The sequence below is a fragment of the Schistocerca cancellata genome, chromosome 5 (genome assembly GCF_023864275.1).
Source record: "Schistocerca cancellata isolate TAMUIC-IGC-003103 chromosome 5, iqSchCanc2.1, whole genome shotgun sequence".
NCBI lineage: Eukaryota > Metazoa > Arthropoda > Insecta > Orthoptera > Acrididae > Schistocerca > Schistocerca cancellata.
The window spans coordinates 65716504-65728874 of NC_064630.1; the positions used below are offsets into that span (position 1 = coordinate 65716504).

At 46.8% G+C, this 12371-nt stretch overlaps 1 protein-coding gene across 2 annotated transcripts in view; it reads right to left on the reverse strand.

Moving 5' to 3' along the window:
• The window catches only part of LOC126187701 (uncharacterized), a 248975-nt gene that overhangs the window by 86433 nt on the left and 150171 nt on the right, over nt 1-12371 (reverse strand). For both annotated transcript variants that reach the window (XR_007537778.1, XM_049928943.1), the window contains exon 6: nt 2606-2788. Coding sequence is in view for 1 of the 2 variants with exons in the window: in XM_049928943.1 (XP_049784900.1) it covers nt 2606-2788 (183 nt within the window). In the remaining variant the exon portion in view is untranslated. The remainder of the gene's footprint in view (nt 1-2605; nt 2789-12371) is intronic.

Sequence of the window (12371 nt, forward strand, 5' to 3'; positions counted from 1 at the left end):
GAATAGAATTTAAATCATCTGATGGTTCAGGAAACGGCAAATCTACACCATGCCCTACGGGTCGGATGGCGGACAGAAGGTTCAGTAACTTATTACCTTCTTGTTTTTCGAATTATGATCAATAATATCAACATTGCAAAAGTAGCAATCATTGGGATGATTTCTCGGCTCCCTCCATATCATAGGAACAGCAAATCTAAAGGCTTTTTTCTCCTTTTTGGACCATTTTCTCAGATCTTCAACACACACATAACATACCTTATGCGGCGCCCAAGATTTATCTCGATCACCAAGTCTAGATCCAAAGTATGATAGATAAACCTTTTACACAAAGTCTGTAATGTTTCTTTGGTGTTTTTTAATCACAAATTCACCAGAAGTACAACAAAAACCGCCAGCAGAGGTTTTACAACCACGATTAGACATAGTACTGAGCACATGTACAGGAAACTGGAAAGTGAGCTTAGTTTAACAGTAAACAAAACACCATCTGTTAACACAAAAATAGAATCGCCCTTTTTTTGCCAGCAAATGTTTTTCAGCAGTGCTAGCAACGTCATCTACATGCATTACACCTCCTTTTTAAATTATTTTAACTATATAAAAGCTGTTAAATTCTTTTAAAAAATCGCTTAATTTAATAAATTTAACTGTAAAGTGTGAAGAAATGGTGGGTGATACAGTTTTTTAAGTATCGTATTTCGATTTCCCACCATAAAAAACATAAGAATCAGGTATTTTCAGCAAGAAAGTTTTTCCATAGTTGGCCTATGTTACCAGTGGGTTTGATACCGGATTTTAGAACCTTTTTACAAGCACTGTTCTGATGCTGTGTACCGTAGTTCCTTCCTGCCATTCTGTCACATCCACAGGTTGACCTGGTGCTGATTGCACACAACTGCCTGGCGTGCATCTACATCTACAAACATACTCCGCAATCCACCATACGGTGCGTTGCGGAGGGTACCTCGTACCACAACTAGCATCTTCTCTCCCTGTTCCACTCCCAAACAGAACGAGGGAAAAATGACTGCCTGTATGCCTCTGTACGAGCCCAAATCTCTCTTATCTTATCTTTGTGGTCTTTCCGCGAAATGTAAGTTGGCGGCTGTAAAATTGTACTGCAGTCAGCCTCAAATGCTGGTTCTCTAAATTTCCTCAGTAGCGATTCACGAAAAGAACGCCTCCTTTCCTCTAGGGACTCCCACCCGAGTTCCCGAAGCATTTCCGTAACACTCGCGTGATGATCAAACCTACCAGTAACGAATCTAGCAGCCCGCCTCTGAACTGCTTCTATTTCCTCCCTCAATTCGACCTGATAGGGATCCAAACGCTGGAGCAGTACTCAAGAATAGGTCGTATTAGTGTTTTATAAGCGGTCTCCTTTACAGATGAACCACATCTTCCCAAAATTCTACCAATGAACGGAAGACGACTATCCGCCTTCCCCACAACTGCCATTACATGCTTGTCCCACTTCATATCGCTCTGAAATGTTACGCCCAAATATTTAATCGACGTGACTGTGTCAAGAGCTACACTGCTAATGGAGTATTCAAATATTACAGGATTCTTTTTCCTATTCATCTGCATTAATTTACATTTATCTATATTTAGAGTTAGCTGCCATTATTTACACCAATCACAAATCCTGTCCAACTCATCTTGTATCCTTCTACAGTCACTCAACGACGACTACTTCCCGCACACCACAGCATCATCAGCAAACAGCCGCACATTGGTATCCACCCTATCCAAAAGATCATTTATGTAGATAGAAAACAACAGCGGACCTACCACACTTCCCTGGGGCACTCCAGATGATACCCTCACCTCCGATGAACACTCACCATCGAGGACAACGTACTGGGTTCTATTACTTAAGACGTCGACGCGGAGATGACAGACAGATCCGAGACCCGGTAAGCGAGTCTAACAAGCGGACGGTAGCGCTCCTGCTAATTTAGCGAGCGAGCCACGCTCTGAACGCTGTCCGCGGAGTGACGTCTACACGGGATGTGTCTGCTGCACGAAGACTACGCTGAACTACAGGGTCAAACAGTCAACTCGGTAACGTGCCGCACCTACAGTCAGCTACAGCGTTTTCCCTCGCTGGCACCAGTAGGTAAGGGAGCTCCGTGTAGGGCGGAACGAGGGCAGATCGGCCGCTCCGCGGTGGGAACACCTCGCCCGCGATGGCGTCTCTGCGCCTTTATTCGGCCACGCCGCGCCTTTCTAGCATGAAATCGAGTGTCGAGGCAGCAGCGTAAGGGTAGACGAGTGCCAACGCGACAGTCGTCGCCACAGAAACGGGAACAGATTTCTACCCTCACCTCCGATGAACACACAGACACACACACACACACACACACACACACACCAATTCACAGCCTCGACCAACGTCAGCAGTGCACATCTACACCAGTTATAGCAGTAGAAATAGAGGAGTGTGCTCTTGCAGGAGTGTGAGTAATGGTTTGTCAGGTGACTTCACTCGGTAGTTCTCCTACTCTGCACAGCAGGGAAAGCTGTCAAAACCGTGTTGTCTGGAAAAGTGTACCTGTGGAGGAGACATGTGGGTGGCAGTACGAGGCTCGGCGCTCACCTGGCGGCAGCGGAGGCGCCTGCGCCGGCGGCGGCGACGGTCGGCCGGCGCTGCAGGCTGGCGGCGAAGCGGTCGACGGCGTCCCGCTCGCCGTGCTCCATGCCGAAGTAGAAGCTGCGCGCCGGCACCCTCTGCGGACGCTGCTCCTCCCGCTCCTTGTGGCGGCGGCGCGGCGGCGGCAGGCTGCGGCACACACACAGCCTCACACACTACCCCTGCTGGCCAGTTCAAGCGGCGGTTCCTGTCCGGTAACTGACGCTGACCAGCTTTGTTTGAGAGCCACAACAGAAGCTGTCAGTACTGCCACTGTCTAGACGAATCACGCTCTGCCTTAGACATTTAGATACGCGCAACACGTGGGGCCTAAACTAAATGTGACGAGGTGCCACGTAATTTTCGCATCGCATCAAAAATTAATTAGCTCTGAATTCAGCGAACAATTTTTCTCCTATTCTTCTCGGAGGTATACTACACTACTGGCCATTAAAATTGCTACACCATGTAATGGTACTTCAATTACGTAACCATTACGGCAACTCACCTGAACCTCTCCATACCAGCAATATTCTACTGTGTTTCTGTAAAGTAGTTAACGTGTTTCTGAGACAACATTCAGATTTGATTTCATTAATGTAGAGGTACTTTGATACATCCATATGTTTATGTTGCAATGATATTATTCTTATGTGTATTCTTCCTTTTGTCACTACGATCTTTGTCGTACTTGTAACTCTGATTTTTTGAGCGCGCAAGCAGTTAGAGAGTCTGACCTTGAAAAAGTCAAGTCTTGGACATCATGTTGGAAAGACTCATATTGTAGTCAGCTTATATAATGTGAACTTTAACAGTGAAGAAGATGTTTTCAAGTTTGTTTTGTATTGTGAAGTGATGTTTTGTGTGTTACGTGATATTGCAACAAAAACAATAAAAAGGAAGTGTAACTTAAATTTGGAGTGCTGATTATTTTTTTTACATCACCATTGTGCTAACTTTGAAAGATTTAATCTTCAAGAATGGTTTGTCAACCGCATTTACAAAACTTTTCAATATCGCATAATAAAACCTAGGCCTCTTTGCATCCGAGCTTGGAATCATCACCGCCAAGATTTTCGACGATTGAGCCATGATTTTACAACGAGACCAGCGTGGGAAACACGGAAAGATGAGTGCCTAGTTTATTCATTATTACATGAAATGAGTTTATTAACTGTGCTCTAATGACGCCTGCAACATAATAACTTTATTGTTGCCCGAAAATGCAGTATTTAGCAGCGTGAGCAACACCACAATCATTATTGAATTTTGACCTTTGTTGTGGTAGGGTAGTTAGAACCACGAAGATGACGTGCTACAGATGCGAAATTTAACCAACAGGAAGAAGATGCTCTGATATGCAAATGATTAGCTTTTCAGAGCATTCACACAAGGTTGGCGCCTGTGGCGACACCTACAACGTGCTCACATGAGGAAAGTTTCCAACCCATTTCTTATACACAAACAGCAGTTGACCGGCGTTGCCTCGTGAAACGTTGTTGTGATGGCTCGTGTAAGGAGCAGAAATGCGTACCATCACGTTTCCGACTTTGATAAAGGTCGGATTGTAGCCTATCGCGATTGAGGTTTATCGTATCGCGACATTGCTGCTCGCGTTGGTCGAGATCCAATGACTGTTAGCAGAATATGTAATCGGTGGGTTCAGGAGGGTAATACGGAACGCCGTGCTGGATCCCAACGGCCTCATATCACTAGCAGTCGAGATGATAGGCATCTTATCCGCATGGCTGTAACGGATCGTGCAGCCACGTCTCGATCCCTGAGTCAGCAGATGGGGGCGTTTGCAAGACAACAACCATCTGCACGAACAGTTCGACGACGTTTGCAGCAGCATGGACTGTTAGCTCGGAGACCATAGCTGCGGTTACCCTTGACGCTGCATCACAGACAGGAGCGCCTGCGATGGTGTAGTCAACGACGAACCTGGGTGCACGAATGGCAAAACCTCATTTTTTCGGATGAATCCAGGTTCTGTTTACAGCATCATGACGGTCGCATCCGTGTTTGGCGACATCGCGGTCAACGCACATTGGAAGCGTGTATTCGTCATCGCCATACTGGCGTATCACCCGGCGTGATGGTATGGGGTGCCATTGGTTACACGTCTCGGTCACCTCTTGTTCGCATTGACGGCACTTTGAACAGTGGACGTTACATTTCAGATGTGTGACGACCTGTGGCTCTTCCCTTCATTCGATCCCTGCGAAACCCTACAGTTCAGCAGGATAATGCACGACCGAATGTTGCAGGTCTTGTACGGGCTTTTCTGGATACAGAAAATGTTCGACTGCTGCCCTGGCCAGCACATTCTCCAGATCTTTCACCAATTGAAAACGTGTGGTCAATGGTGGCCGAGCAACTGGCTCGTCACAATACGCCAGTCACTACTCTTGATGAACTGTGGTATCGTGTTGAAGCTGCATGGGCAGCTGTACCTCTACACGTCATCCGAGTTCTGTTTGACTCAATGCCTAGGCGTATCAAGGCCGTTATTACGGCCAGAGGTGGTTGTTCCGAGTACTGATTTCTCAGCATTTATGCACTCAAATTGCGTGAAAATGTATTCACGTGTCCGCAGCTCGTGGTCGTGCGGTAGCGTTCTCGCTTCCCGCGCCCGGGTTCCCGGGTTCGATTCCCGGCGGGGTCAGGGATTTTCTCTGCCTCGTGATGACTGGGTGTTGTGTGATGTCCTTAGGTTAGTTAGGTTTAAGTAGTTCTAAGTTCTAGGGGACTGATGACCACAGATGTTAAGTCCCATAGTGCTCAGAGCCGTTTGAACAATTTTTTTTTTTTGTATTCACATGTTACTTCTAGTATAATATATTTGTCCAATGAATACCCGTTTATCATCTGCATTTCTTCTTGGTTTAGCAATTTTAATGGTCAGTAGTGTAGCTCTGAATTTAGCGAACAATTATCTACTATTCTTCTCGGCGGTATACTAAAAACAGTATCGAAAAACAGTAAAGAATTTGTTGTAAATGTATATGAACTTCTCAGCTGGGCAGAATACAACAATAACCCGTGCAAGAACACTTCTGCTTGCCTCTACGCCCTGCCGACGTTTAGTAATATACTTCCACAGATTTCAGAAGTAAACTTGTCCAAATAGTCGTTCTACTGAACCTCCATTACTGAAATGTGAAGCAGCACAGGACGAGTGGTGGAAACAGTAAATGGCTAAAACTAACCGTTAATGCTTGTGAGTGTTACATCTGCAAAATCCATCTACACTCATGGTCATAAGTTAAGGATAATGCTGATACATCATGAAACAACGCTCTGGTGGACTGTTTGCGGGTTTAAATCACCTCGGGGTATGACCATGCGCTGCATTCGACCTGCGGCAGTCGCACGGTGGCGCTGGCAGCAGTCCACATACGCAGAGGTGTGTTGGTGCATATCAGAGTACGGTGCAGCGAGTAAGTTTGCAGACGTTTCCAGACGTCCTTATGGTGACTGTATGTTGCAAATGGCTCAAAGAACACATATTGATGACGTTACGAGGGGTAGAATACTAGGGTGACTGGAGGATGGTCAAACACAGCAAGTCGTAGCACGCGCCCTCTGTGTGACACAAAGTGTTATCTCAAGATTATAGCAACGATTCCAGCAGACAGGAAACGTGTCCAGGCGCTACAGTGCGGGACGTCCACTGTGTACAACGTCACAAGAAGGCCGATATCTCACCATCAGTGCCCGCAGACGGTCACGGAGTACTGCAGGTAGCCTTGGTCGGAACCTTACCACAGCCACTGGAACAGTTGTCTCCAGACACACAGTCTACAGACAACTGAACAGACATGGTTTATTCGCCTGGGGACCTGCAAGGTGCATTCCACTGACCCCTGGTCACAGGAGAGCCCGTAAAGCCTGGTGTCAAGAACACAGTACACGGTCATTGGAACAATGGTCCCAGGTTATGTTCACGGACGAGTCCAGGTATAGTCCGAACAGTGATTCTCGCCGGGTTTTCATCTGCCGTGAACCAGGAACCAGAAACCAACCCCTTAACGTCCTTGAAAAGGACCTGTATTGAGGTCGTGGTTTGATGGTACGGGGTGGCATTATGATTGGTGCACGTACACCCCTGCATGTCTTTGACAGAGGAACTGCAACAGGTCAGGGGTATCGGGACGTCATTTTGCCCCAGTATGTTCACCTTTTCAGGGGAGCAGTGGGTCCCACCTTCCTCCTGATGGATGATAACGCACAGCCCCACCGAGGTGCCATCGTGGAGGAGTACCTTGAAACAGAAGATATCAGGCGAATGGAGTGCCTTGCCTGTTCTCCAGAACTAAACCCCATCGAGCACAACTGGGAAGCTCTCGGTCGACGTATCGCTGCACGTCTTCAAACCCCTACGACACTTCAGGAGCTCCGACAGGCACTGGTGCGAGAATAGGAGGCTATTCCCCAGCAGCTGCTCGACCGCCTGATCTAGAGTATGCCAACCCGTTGTGCGGCCTGTGTACGTGTGCATGGTGGTCACATCCCATATTGATGTCGGAGTACATGCGCAAGAAATAGCGGCTTTTTGTAGCACATGTGTTTCGGGACGGTTTTCTCAACTTATCACCAATACTGTGGACTTACAGGTCTTTGTCGTGTGTGTTCCCTATGTGCCTATGCTATTGGCGCCAGTTTTGTGTAGTGTCGCGTTGTGTGGCACTGAATTCTGCAATTATCCTTAATTTATGAGCATGAGTGTAGTTGATCACATCGGTGATCTGTGTGCACAGTTAGAATGGTTGCGGCCAAACAAGTTACGTGACTACCATCGCGTCTGCCTCAGCAACTTCTCAGACTGCATGCAGCCCAGTCCGCCACACAAGATATTAAGTACTTGACATCTTATCACAATAACAACGCAAACACTCATTTATCTACGAGGGCAGATCAAAAGAAAACTTTAAAAGTGTTATAATATTTTCAATTGTAGCAATGAACGAAAAACTTGCATGCTATTTTTCGACATGGTCTCCCTGACTTTGAATGCACATATTTCATGACTTCGGAAGTGCATAGATATACGATGAAAGAATTCTTTTGGTCGTGTGTGTAACCAGCCGTCCATCACGATTTTTCACATCTTTGTTACTTCTGAAATACCTGTCTCCCATTGCTTCTTTGAGTGCATCGAACAGATGGAAGTTACAAGGAGCGAGGCCTGGTGAATAAGGAGGATGTAGCAGACATTCAGATTTCATTTCCTGAATAGTCTCAAGTGTCTTTCAGGCTGTATGTGGTCGGGCTGAAGCCAGAAGTCCTCACCGTTTACTCCTGATTGCAGGGCAAAGTTAACTTTTCAGCATGTCTGAATAAGAAGTGCTGGTTAGCGTCAGTCTCTTATCCATGTGATGCCCCAAAATTACTCCATTTGCATCCCAGGAGAGGCCGAGCATGACTTTTCCAGCAGGCAGTTGAGTGGGAAATTGTTTTCGTTTTGGCGATGAGTTGTGACGCCATCCCTTGCTTGACCTTTTCATTTCTTTTGGTGACAGTGGTCCCAAGTCTCATTACCTGCAACAGTTTTCCCAGAAATGCATTACCGTCGACGTGGAAATGATGCAAAAGTTCTTCAAGGCGTCGACGTAACAGTCTTTCAATTCGGCAGTCAACTGACGTGGTACCCACCTTACAGACACCTTATTGAAGTGCAGTACAATATGAACAATATTGTGCCCTCAACCAATACTAATCTTCAGACTCGCGGCTATTTGGTTCAGTTACTCATCTGGTCTCCTTTACAAGGTCCTCCACTAACGCAAATTTCTCGCGCGTCACTTTGCGGTGAGCCTGCCCTGGTCTTGGGACAGCCTCCACAGAAGAAACATCGCTTTTAAACTTCTTACACCGTTATTACACTTGCTGCAACAACACACGCGTATCGCCGTACTGCATTGTCATTCTGGGATGAATTTCGATTAGTTTGACACCTTCACTACATAAAAAATGCCTCACAGGTCGCTGCTCAGTAGTGGTGCATGTTGACAGGGGAGTGGCCATCTTGTTTTGGATGCTGCTGCCTTCTCTTGCGTTGTAGCATCACTCTGCAGCCTGTTGGTCACTTTCTGAACCTCAAGGAATACCACTGCCGCCTACCAACACCATCACACAACTTTTCTAAATTTTTGGAACTTTTAACGTTTTCATTTGAATCATCCTCGTAATATTCTAGTTGAGACCACCCAAGAAACAAAAACAGTCACAGACTCCTCTGTTGTTGCTGCCAGCCTCTGGAACGAGTTGCCCTGCAACCTGCTCACCATTCACAGCCCTGTTGCATTTAAGGAAAAGCTGAAGCTCTTCTTTGTGAAAACCTCATAACTTCCCCATCCCCCCACCCCTCAAATTAGCCCGTTTTCCTCAATTTAACTGCAAAGCAAATGCTCCCATCTTCTCCCATTTATGCTTCTTTTTCTTTTGGTTCCTCAATCATTCAAACCACTTTCTCTTTCCCAGTCTTCATTACTCTTGCTTTATCATGCCCCTTTTTTTCTCCCTGCCCTGCACCTCCTTTCATTTATATTGATGACACTATTCACATGTTTCATCGACCGGCCTGTCAGTTGTCTTCATTCCAGAATGAGATTTTTACTCGGCAGTGGAGTGTGCGCTGATATGAAGCTTCTTGGCAGATTAAAACTGTGTGCCGGACCGAGACTCGAACTCGGGACCTTTGCCTTTCGCGGGCAAGTGCTTTACCGTCTGAGCTACCCAAGCACGACTCATGCCCTGTCCTCACAGCTTTAATTCTGCCAGTACCTCGTCTCCTACATTCCAAACTTTACAGAAGCTCTCCTGCGAACTTTGAAGAACTAGCACTCCTGAAAGACAGGATATTGCGGAGACATGGCTTAGCCACAGCCTGGGGGATGTTTCCAGAATGAGATTTTCACTCTGCAGCGGAGTGTGCGCTGATATGAAACTTCCTGGAAGGTTAAAACTGTGTGCAGGACCAAGACTCGAACTCGGGACCTTTGCCTTTCGCGGGCAAGTGCTTTACCGTCTGAGCTTCATTGTTTTACTTTTCTTGAAAGAGTATAACCTGTGTTTTATACCGTCTACTGTTTTCTGATATTTAAGTCATTTCTGTTTCTAAATATAGGCGTCTACGTTAAATGTAAGGCCTCTTACAACAAGCCTGTTGCAATTAATGTAATGTGAGATATGTGGAATGCCTGGTCACTCGTAAAAGTGTCTGATGGCCCTAAAGTTCCCAGAAGAAAGAAATCAACAAGCAAGCACAATATGTGTAGATTACATCGAACTGTACCTAAGTATAACCCGTAACAGCATCGTTGCTGCTGCACCAAGGGTGAATGACAACGTCACTTCAGGATCACAGAAGGCAACAACACCTGGGTCTTACACTAAAACCTAAGAAGTCATGGGTCATCCTCATATCACACCAAAAGTTGACCAGTAAACATTTTTATTAGTCAGTTCCTCCAACACTACTTGATGGTGTTCAATTACACAATCAAAAAATTGTAAACTATCTTGCAGAATCTTGGATGAGTATTTAAAGTGAGAAGAATAAACTGTAGCAGCATGCTCCCTGCAGCAGTGTGCTCCCTGCCGCCGTTGGATAAGCAGCTGCAGCAGCAAGTCGTATACTCCTAGCTCACTCATTTGTTACATAGTTTAATTCTTAATTTCTTTGCGTGTTTTTGGTACTTGCATTGTTTAATTCATAAATTTCGGGCGTATTATAGTATTTGAGAGTTGTAGCATCGCGTTTTAGTACCTGAATAGTGTAAATTCGCGTAGTCGTCTGTCATCTGTTTTTGTTTTGAACGGCCAGTGTCGGTTGGTCACAGTCAGTGTGCTCCCTGCCGCCGTTGGATAAGCAGCTGCAGCAGCAAGTCGTATACTCCTAGCTCACTCATTTGTTACATAGTTTAATTCTTAATTTCTTTGCGTGTTTTTGGTACTTGCATTGTTTAATTCATAAATTTTGGGCGTATTATAGTATTTGAGAGTTGTAGCATCACGTTTTAGTACTCGAATAATGTTAAATCGCGTAGTCTCCTTCCGCCGCCGAGCAGTGTGTCAGCAGTGCACAAGTGGCAGCATTACTGCATTTACTAGGCAATCTTGTATTTTAATAACCGCTTCAATTTTGTGTCGTTTTGTTTGCGCTCTCTGTAGATTAGTTCAGACGTTCTTTGCACAAGTTTTTAGCATGGATAGGGACTGCAACTGCTGTGTTCGGATGCAGGCTGAGTTGGCATCCCTTCGCTCCCAGCTTCAGGCAGTGTTGGCTTCGGTCACACAGCTTGAGGCTGTTGCCAATGGGCATCACTGTGGGGGTCCGGATGGGGGTTTGTCGGGGACGGCCAGCTCGTCCCACGCATCCCCCGATCGGACTACGACTGTGGTTGCCCGGGATACTGCCCGCATTGAGGCTGATCCCTCACCTGTGGTAGAGTGGGAGGTCGTCTCAAGGTGTGGCAGGGGGCGAAAGACATTCCGGAGGGCTGAACGGAAGGCCTCTCCAGTTTGTCTGACGAACCGGTTTCAGGCTCTGTCTCAGGCTGATACTGATCTTCAGCCTGACATGGCTGCTTGTCCTGTTCCAGAGGTTGCCCCTCAGTCTGCAAGATCCGGGCAGTCGCAGAGGGTGGGCTTACTGGTAGTTGGGAGCTCCAACGTCAGGCGCGTAATGGGGCCCCTTAGGGATATGGCAGCAAGGGAGGGGAAGAAAACCAAAGTGCACTCCGTGTGCATACCGGGGGGAGTCATTCCAGATGTGGAAAGGGTCCTTCCGGATGCCATGAAGGGTACAGGGTGCACCCATCTGCAGGTGGTCGCTCATGTCGGCACCAATGATGTGTGTCGCTATGGATCGGAGGAAATCCTCTCTGGCTTCCGGCGGCTATCTGATTTGGTGAAGACTGCCAGTCTCGCTAGCGGGATGAAAGCAGAGCTCACCATCTGCAGCATCGTCGACAGGACTGACTGCGGACCTTTGGTACAGAGCCGAGTGGAGGGTCTGAATCAGAGGCTGAGACGGTTCTGCGACCATGTGGGCTGCAGATTCCTCGACTTGCGCCATAGGGTGGTGGGGTTTCGGGTTCCGCTGGATAGGTCAGGAGTCCACTACACGCAACAAGCGGCTACACGGGTAGCAGGGGTTGTGTGGCGTGGGCTGGGCGGTTTTTTAGGTTAGATGGCCTCGGGCAAGTGCGGAAAGGGCAACAGCCTCAACGGGTGCGGGGCAAAGTCAGGACATGCGGGGACCAAGCAGCAATCAGTATTGTAATTGTAAACTGTCGAAGCTGCGTTGGTAAAGTACCGGAACTTCAAGCGCTGATAGAAAGCACCGAAGCTGAAATCGTTATAGGTACAGAAAGCTGGCTGAAGCCAGAGATAAATTCTGCCGAAATTTTTACAAAGGCACAGACGGTGTTTAGAAAGGATAGATTGCATGCAACCGGTGGTGGAGTGTTCGTCGCTGTTAGTAGTAGTTTATCCTGTAGTGAAGTAGAAGTGGATAGTTCCTGTGAATTATTATGGGTGGAGGTTACACTCAACAACCGAGCTAGGTTAATAATTGGCTCCTTTTACCGACCCCCCGACTCAGCAGCATTAGTGGCAGAACAACTGAGAGAAAATTTGGAATACATTTCACATAAATTTTCTCAGCATGTTATGGTCTTAGGTGGAGATTTCAATTTACCAGATATAGACTGGGACACTCAGA